The following is a 13,620-nucleotide window of genomic DNA, read 5'->3' on the forward strand; positions in this document are numbered from 1 at the left end:
ATGTTGCCTGTATGTACCCTGTCTATACCTATTCCCTATCTGTACCCATATGTTGCCTGTATGTACCCTGTCTATACCAGTTCCGTATCTGTTTCGAGACTACTAGTTTGCTAAATGTCCCCCTCACTTCTGTGGTGCATTGTCAAGTCATCACTACCGATCTCCCCCTTCCCTCACCCTCAGAGCCCACTCTTTTCTTACTCTCTTTTGCTCCCTCCTCTTCCGTCTCTTGCTGTACTCCCACCACATCTGCTTCTCATCCTGCATTCCTCTCTTTCCTAAGAGTATTATGACATGTGGTTTTGATGAACTTACACACTCACACACTCTCTGTTCCTTTCCCAGCCTTTCACTACCTCATTTTGTTCTCTATTTCTCAATTCCTTCTTCCCTGTCCAAACAGACACACACACACACACACACACACACACACACACACACACACACATGAATACACTTACAAATACGCTGCATGTTCACTGCCCTGTCCCTCTCCAGTGCTCTTTTTCAGGGTCATGTGATGATCTGTGTGCTGTCTGTTGTTCTTTGGATACATTCATGTATTTTTGACTTGCAGTTTTTCAACATTAGTCTATGATGACATTGCTTTCGAAAAGATTCTCTTCCTGCAGTCCAAGTCTGGGCATTGTCCATTTGGCATCAAATCCATTTGGATTTTAAAAATTCTGATTCTCGATTCCGATTATTTGAGGGGTGGAGTTTAAGGGTCTAGAGAGCAGGTCTAGACCGCTCTATAATTTACAGATAGAGCAGGTCTAGACCGCTCTATAATTTACAAATAGAGCAGGTCTAGACCACTCCATAATTTACAAGGACCTAACAGTTCTAGTTGTTCCCTCCAGAACAAGCAATAGTTTGACAGTGCCAAGGAAAAACTCCCTTTTAAGAAGAAACCTGGGACAGACCCGGGCTCTTGGTAGGCGGAGTCTAGTGCTGCTGCTGATAGCCCCCACCAACATTACCCTCACCCCAGCATCCACCTGCAGGCTTCGGCCAGGGTGAAGCGTCTTTACCATCAATCCCCAAAATCTCCTGAAAACCCAATCCCCAAGCGCGGGTTGAGGTTGAAGTCTGGCCGCCAAACACTGAAATTATAATTAAAACGTCTGGTTATTTTCTTATTATTATAACCAACTGGAGTTCCACTACTTTTGTTACTATTGGAATGTCTTCTGTTTTCTCTCCCACCATGCACCGGGCTTCTGTGTGCATGTGAAGGTGACATGAGCCAGGCAGTGGACCAGACTACTGTGAGACAAGGAATGGGGGGCTCAACTCATTTTTAAACTTAAACCATTTGTATTTTTTTTACTACTTACACAATTCTTTTAGGCATATAATATATTATTTAAAATACACAGTATAGTTTTTAGTTGTATTTTTAAGGGGCGACAACCCTCAAAATTGGTAGGTCCTGACACGCCCGGCTCCCCTGGGATTTCCCCCATGCCTGGACCATGAGAACCCGGCTCGGCATGACATCATACGGAGCCCAGAGCATAAAACAATGTTGAAACAGGAGCGTTCAGAACAGTGGGAAATCTGAGTTTTTGGCTCACAGGGAGGGCAATAGTGATGATGAGAGACACTCTTCTGTCGAGGTAGGTTTACTCAGTATACTGGGAGAGAGAGAGTGACACCGTGGCGTTCCTTTTGTTTTTTGTACTTTAAACTAAAGTGTCGTAAATAGATCTTAGTGGTCCCCTAATACTGTATCTGAAGTCTCTTATATATAGACCTTAGTGGTCCCCTAATACTGTTTCTGAAGTCTCTTTATATAGACCTTAGTGGTCCCCTAATACTGTTTCTGAAGTCTCTTTTATATAGACCTTAGTAGTCCCCTAATACTGTAGCTGAAGTCTCTTTTATTTAGACCTTAGTGGTCCCTAATACTGTATGTGAAGTCTCTTTTATAGAGACCTTAGTGGTCCCTAATACTGTATCTGAAGACTCTTTTACATAGACCTTAATGGTCCCCTAATACTGTATGTGAAGTCTCTTTTATATAGACCTTAGTGGTCCCCTAATACTGTATCTGAAGTCTCTTTTACATAGACCTTAGTGGTCCCCTAATACTGTATCTGAAGTCTCTTTTATATAGACCTTAGTGGTCCCCTAATACTGTATCTGAAGTCTCTTTTATATAGACCTTAGTGGTCCCCTAATACTGTATCTGAAGTCTCTTTATATAGACCTTAGTGGTCCCCTAATACTGTATCTGAAGTCTCTTTATATAGACCTTAGTGGTCCCCTAATACTGTATCTGAAGTCTCTTTTACAGCAGTGCATAACGCTAGTGATATTTCACAATAAAAGCCAAGTTTTAATTCACTCTGAGCATTCACTTCAATAACATAGCTTACACTACGGTAAAGGTATTTTGGCCGTTTAATATCTAGAGTCGGCAAAAGTAATTTTAGCGTAGTACTCTATTGTCTACTCTGAGCTTCTAAGCAAAAGGGAGAAGGTAACGCCAAAAATTCCCCAAAATAACATGATTGATACCTCACAACATTCTTTGGCAATTACAAATCTCTACTTTCATTAATTTTGGGGCGTCTTATTCAATTTTATAGCATTTAAAAAAACATTGAAGTGATTTGGAAATAGTATTGAGTAATAGTTGACACATTCCAGTCTGTGATTATCATCAACATCCATTCCTTTAATTTTAGTCTAAATAATTCCTAATTTCTTACTTAAACTTAAACAATAGTTATAATTTACTATAAATGAGATTTATTGACCATAAATTCCAAAACTAATTGTAAAACTAAAGTTAATAAGTTAGTGTACGTAATCTTAAACGTCAAAAAAAGTCACAAACATTGGAAAAAAAGTGTTGAAAAAAGGGAGAAAAACTTAAGAAAAAGTTCCAAACATGGATTAAAAGTGTCAACAGAAGTGTTTGTCAATTTTGACAGGAAGACAACACGAGGGTTTGAATAAAAAGACTAAATTAGTTTTGGTGTGACTTGTCAACTGAAATGATTTGGGCCCCAGGCAAACAGCGTCTTATATCTGAATTAACGTGGGCTCAGGCTGGTGCTTCCAAGTCTTATGTCATGCTGGATACCTACAGTACACACTGTGACACCACCAACATCCTGGACCTTACACCTGTCCATGGCACCAACTGTATCTCCTGAACTTTTGCACATTCGTCAACATCTTTACACATCAGCCTTCTCTTCTTATTGTTAAGCAGTTATATTGTACATATTTATTCATTTAAGTTTTTTAATTCCTTTGAATATGTTTATGTGTATGTTTGCACCATCCACCAAGGAAGACTCCTGGGAAGTGTTCCTCATTCTGACGGTTTAATGAATAAATACTATTTCATTTTCCCATGAAACTGGGAAGGAAGCAGTATCTACAGTTACATTCATAAAAACACGTGTTATTTAAAAATCTTCATTAGTAACTAAAGCTGTCAGAGTTGGAATAGAAGTAGAAAGTGAGGATGAGTTCAGCAGTATTGACGTTCCCCCTCTGGAGTCCAGGTCACTTGGCTGCTGGACGGGGACTGGGATTGGACCTTGTACATGCAAAGCAACATTGTTTTGTTCATGTGTTAACACTGACTGTAATACGGATGGTTTCTAACAGAACTGGTGGCACTTTCATTGTTGTATCTGACTGGAGTTTCCTGTTTTGTAGGAACATGTCCCCTGAGAGTGCAGTGTCAGCAGTTGAACCCAGGGTGCATCGCCTCTCCTCCTGGTTCGACCCCGAAACTGCTGGGGTGAGACCCGGACACCACTCAGTCTTTATTCATAGTCTAACTTCCAATAAATGATTATTGGGTAGAGTGTAACAAACTCTGTCTGTATGTGTGTGTGTAGGTGGTAACCATCCTCTTGGGGCTGTTCCAGGTGCTTTTGTCAGTCCCACTCGCTTACGCGGACCAAAGTCTGCCAAAACTCTTCATTCTCCCACTTGTTTTAGGAATACTGGTATGTACCATATCATTTTTTCTAATCCTTAGTCTGGCCAGCTACATGTCAGGGGCCCAAATATATAAAAGGTGACAAGCTCTTGCAGATAGTCTGCACTTGCACAGCTCAGATCTAAAAAAGATAACCAAAGACATCAAAATATAGCTAAAATCTAGGTAATATATTCAATTCAATTCAATTTTATGTATATAGAGCCAAATCACAACAACAGTTGTCTCACTGTGCTTTTCATAAAGAGAAGGTCTGGATCGTACTCTGATGTTATTTACAGAAACCCAACAGTTCCCACCAAGAGCAAGCACTAGGCCACAGAGGTAAGGAAAAACTTCCTTTAAGAGGCAGAAACCTCGAGCAGAACCATGGCTCAGGGTGGGGGGGCATCCGCCTCGACCGATTTGGGGGCGAGAGAAAGAAATAGACAGAGAAAGAGAGAAAGAGAGAGACAGAGACAAAGAAGAGAGACATGGTGAATTGTAAGAGGAGAGGGTCAAGAGAGGACAAGACTCTGGGAAAGGGAAGAAGTTGAGTTAGTAACATGCAATAATGGGATGAGGTTGCATACAGAAGGAAAAAAAACCCATTTTCAACAAGTTTCTATATCACACAGTTGGGTTTTCTTTCAACCAAATTGTCAAAAAAAAACGTGGATGGGTCACTAAAACGCTCTTCACAAGTAAAGTAAAGGCTCAGTTCCCTACTTTCATTGAATTATTAAATGTTATAGTATTTAAACGTTGAAAAAAGTGTCCATAATTTTGGAAAAAGCTTCAGAAACACTGCGAAGAAGTTTTACAAAAACATCAATAAAGCTCTAAAAAAGCTCTACAAAAATATTGTAAAAAGTGACAAGAAATTTGGAAAAAAAAATACAAGAAAGGCCGGGAAAAGTGACAAATGTTGAAAAAGGACAACTCAAATTTGGACTCAGAACAGCCAAAAAGTTGCATGGTCGACCGGAAGACAACAGAAGGGTTAATGTCTTGGGTAATCAGCCTATATTCTGTCCTTTAGGTATGATCGCTCAGAGCCAGTAGTTTATTGATTCCACAGCAACGGCGTTACATGAGCAGTACCCAGAGTGCAGTTGACCAACCTTGCTCCCTCGCTTAGAGAGAGCACACATCTGATTGGTTCCAAGGTCAGTCTGCCTTCTATTACCCAATCCCTTGGCAGAGAGGGGGGAGACCACAGCGATGCAGCATTAGTATGAATCCAATGTAGAGGAATGTCTCCCATCTAGCGTTGAGATCATATATCGCACTCAACTCTGTCTTGCCACACAGTCCAATGGACATAATACAGCTACGGAAGCCTTAACGCTTCAAAAAGCCAGTCTTTTGCTCTTTTCAATCTACTTTTTCTGGGCGAAGAAGAAGACTCATGTTCCTAGAATTTGGATTTTGAATACGTGTGGTCCTCCGTGTTTCCTTCTTCAATATGGCGCATGAACATGAATTTTAAGCCAATAGGAAATTCATGAAAAAGGACAAGTTTGTGAAAAGTCAACACCAAATTTGATAATGAACAACTAAACACTTCACACACCGGATCTTACAGTACGCCAAACTCTCACTGCAACATCTGCACTCCATCCAAACAATCCTTGTGTAAAACCATGCACACATATACACTGAAATTATACGGCAAATGCAACACACATACTTGTTGTTGCATGAGGGGTGGAGGTTTTCAAATATTGGACTTTTAAAGTGGTTAAATGTTGCTGCAGTGCTGCTGATGAAAGCAGCTGTCTTGCAATTAAAAGTCCAAAAATGTGTTTGTGTATTTGTGTGTGTGTGTGTGTGTGTGTGTTGCAGATTGTGGCAGGAGGATCATTGACCATTGCCAATGAGAGGAACTCCAGCAGACTACTGGTACGTTCACAGACAGACTTGAGTCTTACATTGGATACCAAATAAGGACTCATAGTCGGCCTGAGGCATAAGTGAACTGATAGCCCTAGCCTTTGTTGTTGCTATGGTTCCACAAAAAAATATGTTGTTTTACAGTCATTTTTATATTTAAATAATATAATGTATGATGGAACCTGGTGCTCCCCTCCACAGCTTCGAGGTTGTGCATGCAGTAATGTGCTTGGCCTGCTGGTGGCGCTGTTGGCCTTCTGCCTCTACTGCTACAGCCTGAGCACCATGCACAGCAAAGAGCTGTGTGGGCCCAGTGTGACGACGACGTCTGACTACGATTACAGAGGAAGTTACGGATGTCCCGAGGAACACCTGATGGTCAGTGTGTTGCTGTCATCAAACCTTTCTTTTCTGTTCTTTTGGATGGATGGATGGATGAATGGAGAAAAGGAAGTGGAGATAGTCCTGTTTCATAGGAAGATGCAACGTTGATTATGTAAATGTAGATTATTGCAGATGACAGTCACTTCCGTGGGTAGAAGTATGATGTGCTTTCTTGTCTCCTGCAGGCCTACTGCTGGTGTTTGACACTGCTGCTGCTGCTCTACAACATGGCAGCCGTGTTGCTGCACTCCCTCCTGTCTGTCTCCGCCCTCAAAGCACTAAAAACAGACTGACAGAATCCTCAAAACCCCGCACTTCCACAAAGTTCTGCTCATGAGATCAGCCATCAGATTCTGCTTTCAACAGAGCCTGCCTAGCCTGCATGGCGTTGGCATATAATAATGTTTTACAGGAAAGTAATATTGTTTTTATATCAAACCCTAATATTAAAGCTAGACAAATACCAACAGCAGCTTACTGCCTACGTATTGATCAGTGTATATGTGGTCTGATCATTAACATTAAATTCCAAAGTACAGTTTGAGGTCATGTAGACACGGTGAGCACCAGTTGAACTTTATGTTGTAAAATGTCCCGAACAGTATGACTGGCTCACAATAAAAAAAAAATTGAAAAAATCTGAGTGATTGCTTTTATGTGTGTAAATTACTGTTGCATTATTGATTTAAAAGAAACATATATACTGCATATATATTTTAATTTGATTTAATTTATTTTAAATTAATTTACTTTAATTTAGTTGATTAAATTTAATTTACTTTAATTTAGTTGATTAAATTAAATTAAATAAATTTACTTTAGTTCACTTAATTTGATTTACTTTAGTTAATTTAATTTAATTTAATTTAATTTAATTAATTTAATTTAATTTAATTTAATTAATTTAATTTAATTTAATTTAATTTTTTAATTTAATTTAACTACTCTCGCCTTAAATAAAACCTCCATCCACATGCTATCAAGTGCTGTCAAGAGCATGTCAAACCACCGGGTAGAGATATAACCCTAACAGTAAAGCCATGTTGGCCAATCAGAAGCCTGAAGTTCCTCTGGCGGTCCAACCGGGTCTCGGTCTCATCCGTCTCATCCAAAACCGGTGACGATGTGCTGTATTTTGGGAGTGTAGTCACAAGCAGGAGCTTAATCCCTTCTTCTTCTATAGTGTGTCATTTTTGTCTCCCCCATGAGGAATTGTAACTAATGACAACAAGACTTTTGGCGTCCACGTGATACAAGCCTTCCGTGCCGGCACCTGGACCCGCCTCCTCTCCCACGCAGTCGCTAGTAGCCAAGGAGGACACGGAGGATTTAAGAAACATGAGGTAATTATCTTCACTCTAGTTTTTGGCGCGGCAAAATGTAGTGGAGGCTAAACGCACGAAAACGCCGTCTACGCACCTCCCAAAATTCGGAAATAGAGTTTAACCACCTCTAAATACTGTAGCCTATTGTTCATTATTAGTTTCATAGGTTGTTAACCCTAAAAGCTCCACGCAGAGCTTTTGCCGTAGCCTATGTAAGACGTTGCCTGATTTGAATTAAGTCACGTGAAACGTCTTTTACATGGTAATAAAATATATATATATTTTTTATTAATTAGTGTTTAGTTTCATTTTGCAAAGGGTCTGAGGATGTCTGCTACTTGGATGGGTGGTTGTGCTAAATGTGTGTAGCCTAGTGTTCTGAAAAACTGGTCCCTGTTTTATAAATAGTGTTTAAGCAATCGGAAAACAGATAATAAAAACTATGAAGAATGAAGACTGTTCAGGCAGTTATGTGCAACATGTCCAGAATGTCCAGAGTTTTGGGTGGTGGTTGAGTTTGACTGAGAAAATGATGTTGTCTTTGAGCCGAAGCAATGAAAAGTGAACTCAGTATTGATAAAGGCAGAGCACCAACAATAACAGGAAGTATAACCTTTCATGTTTATGTAGGTGGATTCTTGCCAAAATGCTAAATGTCCAATCAGAATGGAGTCTGCTTCTCATGGGCAACCATGAGCTATTATTTAGGCTATATCATCATACTCCATTGTTGTTATCCTTTCTATTAGACTAACCTAATGTCTGTTTTTACTAAACATCCTTTCATTTCTCAAAATGTTACTTAAAAGTTCTCGTTTCAACAGAAAGCAGTGGCGTGCAGCTCCTCCAGCAGTGCAGGGTGACAGATATTTTCCCATCGACACAAGTACTGGCACATAGGGGTTTCCCTTACATCAGCTGAGCACTGGACCCTACCATTCCCCCGCGACACAGGGGACGCGAGAGGAAAAACGGCCCCAGTTTTAAATAATTACACACAAATACGTCAGCAAACAGTAACTATTTAAAAATGTTAAAACTATATATGAGGAATTTGTTACAGTTTACCGGTGAATCTTTTGAATATTGTTTTTCCGGACATCCCCGGCAAACTTGGATGATTCCTAAAATGGCGGCGGTATCTGTCAGTCTGGAGTGAAACTTTCCCATTTTAAGCGAAGAATTTAACATTATTGTAACAAATTGAGGTCGCCCGTTTATCAAATTAATTATTGCCGGACTACAGAGGCGTCTGACAGTGACCGTCCGGACCGAGCAGCGTCATTTTGGGGTCTGGTTTTGGTTGCCAAATCGCCGGGCTTCCCTCGAAGTTGACGGTGGCTAACGTGAAGTGGCTGACATTTCTATCGCACCGACTGTTGTTGTCATCACACTGCTCAACGCGGAACCGCCTGCTGAGATTGGCCGTCGGCCGAGTAGCTAGCTAGCTAGCTTGCGGGTCAAGTACGTTGAAATCGAGTCGGCGGCTTTTCGTTGTACTGGGTCCCGTGTCCGCACGTCAGACGGAATAGAGAGGTGGTGTTGGATGTCACCACCAGTCCCTGTCATCAGCCTCAATCTGGTTTGCTAGCGTCGGGTAAGTAGCCGCCGAGTCTACCCGCTACCTTGCTTCACTGGCACTAAAGTTACCACTTGTTCTGTTTTGTGTCCCTTCGCCCCAGTACATGTTCCGTATTGTGAATTTAGAATGCTAACTGTGTTGGTGTCACTACTATGGTAACATAATGGCCACATTTGTCACACCACCAGTGACATTACGTTAGTTTTGTCTTAATTATTTCACAATGGTCTGATAGCCCAATGGCTACTGAGTATCTAGTAGCTTTAAAATACAGACGTAGGCCTCTCACTGTCCACTTTTTGTGTCCAACATTGTTTTTAACTCTCATTTCCGGGTTCCTTTGTGACGGGCAGCCATCCTGGCAAATCAAATGGAGAAACTCCAGGACCTGAGCCAATCAGAGCTACAGGAGCTCCTGGACAACCCACAGAGGGTGGAGTCCATGGCTCTGGAGTCCGACGAGGTAAAGAATACGCTCCACCTTACTTTCCATTATAAATAGGGCTTGGTTCTTATTTAAAACCTGAGGGGAGTCCCTATAATAGGACTCAAGTAAAAGTAAAAAGTAGTCATCCAAATGATTATTTGAGTAAGAGTAAAAAAAGTGCTTGGAGAAAAAACTACTCAAGTAATAAGTAACTTCTGAGTAACGTCTGATTTATTTTTTAACACAAGTGTTCAATCGGACAGACACAAATACAAATAATCATCTTTCGGCAAATTATAGTTCATCCAATCAATAAAATAACTTAAAATTAATTTATTGTAGAGCCTTTAGCAGAAGTTTCTATCTCTGTCAAAATAAAACTTAGGTAAAAAGAAAATCTCAAGCTTATTGTAGCCTAATTTTGGAGAGTAAGAGTACAGTTTGTTCTTCACAAATCTAATCAAGTAAAAGTATAATGATTTAAAACTACTCTTAGAAGTACAATTTTTTCAAAAACGTACTCAAGTAAATGTAACTCGTTACTACCCAGCTTTTTACAGTGTGTTCTGGGGAAAGAAGTTGAAGTAGAAATTATAGTGATAACATAAAGTAATAATTAAATCTAAACAGCTCTATTAAGAAGGACATGTCTCTCCATTCCCATTCTCCTGTTACAAACCTTGTCTCCATCTATTCCAGGAGAAGACAGAAAAGGAGGATAGTGAGGAGATGTTTTTTACAGTGTGTTCTGGGGACAAGCAGATAGTGAGGAGATGTTTTTTACAATGTGTTCAGGGGACATCCAGATAGTGAGGATATTTTTTTTACAGTGGGGACACACTGTGACAGCTGTAGGCTTGTACCAGTGTTGATGTTCTGTGCATTGTTGGACACGCACAGCCACTTTTCCTGAAACCGCTAGCGGGACTGACACAAGTCCACAGCGGCCCGCTGCGCGTATGTCCCAGTCTGTCTCCAGCTGTGTGTCCGCCTTCTATAGTCTGCTCTCGGTCAGCCAGTTTTACTCGCCGGTCCTCATCGATATAGCTTCATGTGTCACGTAGCAGAAAAAACAGAAGCTTAAAACGCAACTTGCTGGTTCAAAGTTAGGAATAACAAATTCATTAGCAGTTAAGAAACAGATTGTATGCAAAAGACAAAAAAAGTCTTATTTTATTACTGAATCGTTGTTATGTGTCTTACTAAAGATTTTAGTAATTGCCACACCCACATATTCTATTGATCTTAGATTCCAATTAAGGTCGATTACTTTTGAAGGTCTATAAATGAGTGTCCGAGGCGTCGTAACCAATGAGACCCAGGCCGCAGATACCAAACCAAAACGGGTCACAAGTGTTTCAAATGTCTCTGTTTAAGGGGCTCGGAAACATCAGAGCAGGGGGAATGAGAGGGGGAAAGACCAGAGCAGGGGGAATGAAAGGGGGAACGTCAGAGGAGGGGGGAATGAAAGGGGGAACGTCAGAGCAGGGGGGAATGAGACGGGCAAACGCAGCAGAAGATATTCCTTTTTACACCAAGACGTAGCAATGGAAATGTAGCCTCAATGTTTTTTATCAGTCGACTGAATTAGAGTCACTGTCCCTCTTCAGATCCAGAACATCCAGCTGGAGAGAGAGATGGCGTTGGCATCCAACCGCAGCCTGGCCGAGCAGAACCTGGACGTGAAGCCTCGGCTGGAGGCGGAGAAGGAGGTGCTGGTGGAGAGGTACTCCCAGCTAGAGGCCATCAGAGAAACCTACAGACAGCACTGCTCCCTGAGAGGTAGGACGGAGAGTCCTCCGGCGCGGCACAGTCAAGGGCATCTTGGCCTTTAGGCTGGATAGTCCCGAGACTTTCTGAGCAAGTTGAATTTACCATCTCTAAAAGCTAGTCAAGTGCATGTCACGCATGGCACAGTCACGTAGGAGAGGATTCTGTTCCAATCAAGAGCTGAGGGCTTCGAAATTGATTTGACGCATTATTATCAGAGCTACATAAAAAAAAACCTTTCAGGTCTTATAATACACCTTCCAGATGGTTCTCTCCAAACGTTGTCTGCATGTACTGTCCATGTGAACTGAGTAGTTGAGTCTCTAATACTATTTCAGCTTTTAAAACTTAAAATAAAGTACTTTTAAAGTACATTTAGAACAGATAAAAAACCTGCAATTCATTTGCAATTAACTTCTCTCTCTCTCTCTCTCTCTCTCTCTCTCTCTCTCTCTCTCTCTCTCTCTCTCTCTCTCTCTCTCTCTCTCTCTCTCTCAGATGGGATGGTGGGTCAGGTGTCTCCAGAGGCATTGTTCTCCAGACTACAGACAGAGGGCAGCAAAACAGAGGCCGATTCAGAGGTCAGAACCACACACACCCACCCACACACACACACACACACACACACACACACACACACACACACAATATCAATGTGAAGTGTAGCTGTTTGTATTTGCTTAAAGATGCTTGAACAGCACTGTTATTAAGTTAAGAGAGTTAACCCTGTGTAAGTGTTCTGATACTACATACACATACTTTAACTTTGCGTTATAATCACATATACAATATATACCCGTCGAGCCACTAAGCTGAGGATTTGTCAACGATGGTGACGAGGAGACGAGACAGACTCTGGTGATATCTGATTCGGTCCGGTCCTGGTGGTTGATTAACGCATCTCTTTGCTGATTGGCTCTCATAACGGGCGGGATTGATGGCGCATGGGGCGCCACCCTAAGTCCATGAGGCAAATGTCCGTAAGAAGTCCACATTTTAATTAGAGCAGCAACACAGGAGCCAAAATGATATTCCCGATTATTTTGTAAAATTAAACTATATCTATATAAACCACATTGGAGCGGATGCGAGGACATTAGGTGCACCGGTGAGACTTAGAGGAAAAATATTACTTGCGCTAGGCCTGCACAATTAATCGAATTTTGATCACGATTTTGGCATTCCACGATCAAATTTGCGTAAGCAAGCGTTTTTTTTAGTTTTTATTTTAAATGCGTCATTTCATGGAAATGAAAATAGAAATTTTGCAAAGCCAATCTACAGCTCCGTAAACCACTGTCAGATCATGAGCCAATCAGAGTTGTTGCCTTAGTTTCTAGATGGAGACAGTACAGAGGAAAGAGTAACGGGAGAAAAAAAATGGATACATACATAAATACGAAAAGTAACTACATTTACATACTGTGAATCGTGTTTTGAATGGAAAATCAGTATTGAATGGAGTTGTGATATTTCCTGAACTGTACACACTCTACTTTCTAAAGCCGAGTGGCTGATGGGTTTAGGAAATGTGAAACGCGGGACACGATCCTCGGTGTCCTGGGTGAAGGTCCTGTGTTTTACCCATCCGCCCCCCGACCGACCTCCCCTACGCGGATTTTCGCCCTCTTAATACTATTCGCTACGGCGTGAATTGACATGCAATCACAAGTTAATGTAATTCAAAGAGAGGCGCTGATATACACTCTAAAAAACGGGTATGGGTCTTGACAACATACATTTGCCACTTCACAAGATCAGTCTGGTGTGTGTTAGACAGTGGGCAATTAGAGAAGTGTCCTGTTGAAGGGAGACTAGTCTCACTGTGACTGCTGGGTCTCTGTCTGCAGACTCTAGCTGATGAGTTTCTGGAGGGCTCTCTGCCGTTGGACTCCTTCCTCGATGCCTTCCTCTCGCTGCGCTCCCTAGCTCACAAAAGACGGGTGAGGATAGAGAAACTCCAGGAGATCCTACGACAGAGGAGCGAGGGCAATCCCAGCGCCATGACGTCATCAGCCGGCGTCAGCCAAGACCCCGCTGCCGCGCCCTCCCCCTGGAATCAACCGACAACAACGGCGACGACGGCCAATCAGCAGCAGCCAAACTCCACAGCTCAGTCCTGCAGCTACCCCTCACAGCCGCCCTCCGCATCCGCAGCGGGCCCCTCTGGCCTCCCCTACACCCCCTACCCCGTCTCCCCACCCAACCCTCCCCCTGCGGCTGCCGCGGCCTCCGGCGCGGCCAACCCCCCGTCACAGTTCCCTCCCTACCCAGGTTCCGGTTC

The 13,620-nt window shown here is 42.0% G+C and overlaps 2 protein-coding genes across 4 annotated transcripts in view; both read left to right on the plus strand.

The window, feature by feature from the left end:
* Positions 1 to 13,620, plus strand: part of si:dkey-9i23.16 (uncharacterized protein LOC571915 homolog) — a 31,243-nt gene that overhangs the window by 2,514 nt on the left and 15,109 nt on the right. The window contains exons 2-6 of one of the 3 annotated variants that reach the window (XM_034893267.1): positions 3,685 to 3,769; positions 3,870 to 3,899; positions 5,801 to 5,857; positions 6,050 to 6,226; positions 6,418 to 6,527. In XM_034893267.1, the coding sequence (XP_034749158.1) occupies positions 3,685 to 3,769; positions 3,870 to 3,899; positions 5,801 to 5,857; positions 6,050 to 6,226; positions 6,418 to 6,525 (457 nt within the window). In that variant the 3' untranslated portion in view covers positions 6,526 to 6,527. Of the gene's footprint in view, positions 1 to 3,684; positions 3,770 to 3,869; positions 3,981 to 5,800; positions 5,858 to 6,049; positions 6,227 to 6,417; positions 6,620 to 13,620 lie in introns of those variants that run through there. The other 2 variants (XM_034893258.1, XM_034893250.1) reach the window with 2 other exon arrangements.
* vps37c (VPS37C subunit of ESCRT-I) overlaps positions 8,482 to 13,620 on the plus strand; it is a 12,422-nt gene continuing 7,283 nt past the window's right edge. The window contains exons 1-5 of the mRNA XM_034860944.1: positions 8,482 to 9,155; positions 9,490 to 9,602; positions 11,177 to 11,348; positions 11,835 to 11,917; positions 13,187 to 13,616. Coding sequence (XP_034716835.1) covers positions 9,510 to 9,602; positions 11,177 to 11,348; positions 11,835 to 11,917; positions 13,187 to 13,616 — 778 coding nt within the window. The 5' untranslated portion in view covers positions 8,482 to 9,155; positions 9,490 to 9,509. The remainder of the gene's footprint in view (positions 9,156 to 9,489; positions 9,603 to 11,176; positions 11,349 to 11,834; positions 11,918 to 13,186; positions 13,617 to 13,620) is intronic.

Source organism: Etheostoma cragini, chromosome 2, assembly GCF_013103735.1.
Source record: "Etheostoma cragini isolate CJK2018 chromosome 2, CSU_Ecrag_1.0, whole genome shotgun sequence".
NCBI lineage: Eukaryota > Metazoa > Chordata > Actinopteri > Perciformes > Percidae > Etheostoma > Etheostoma cragini.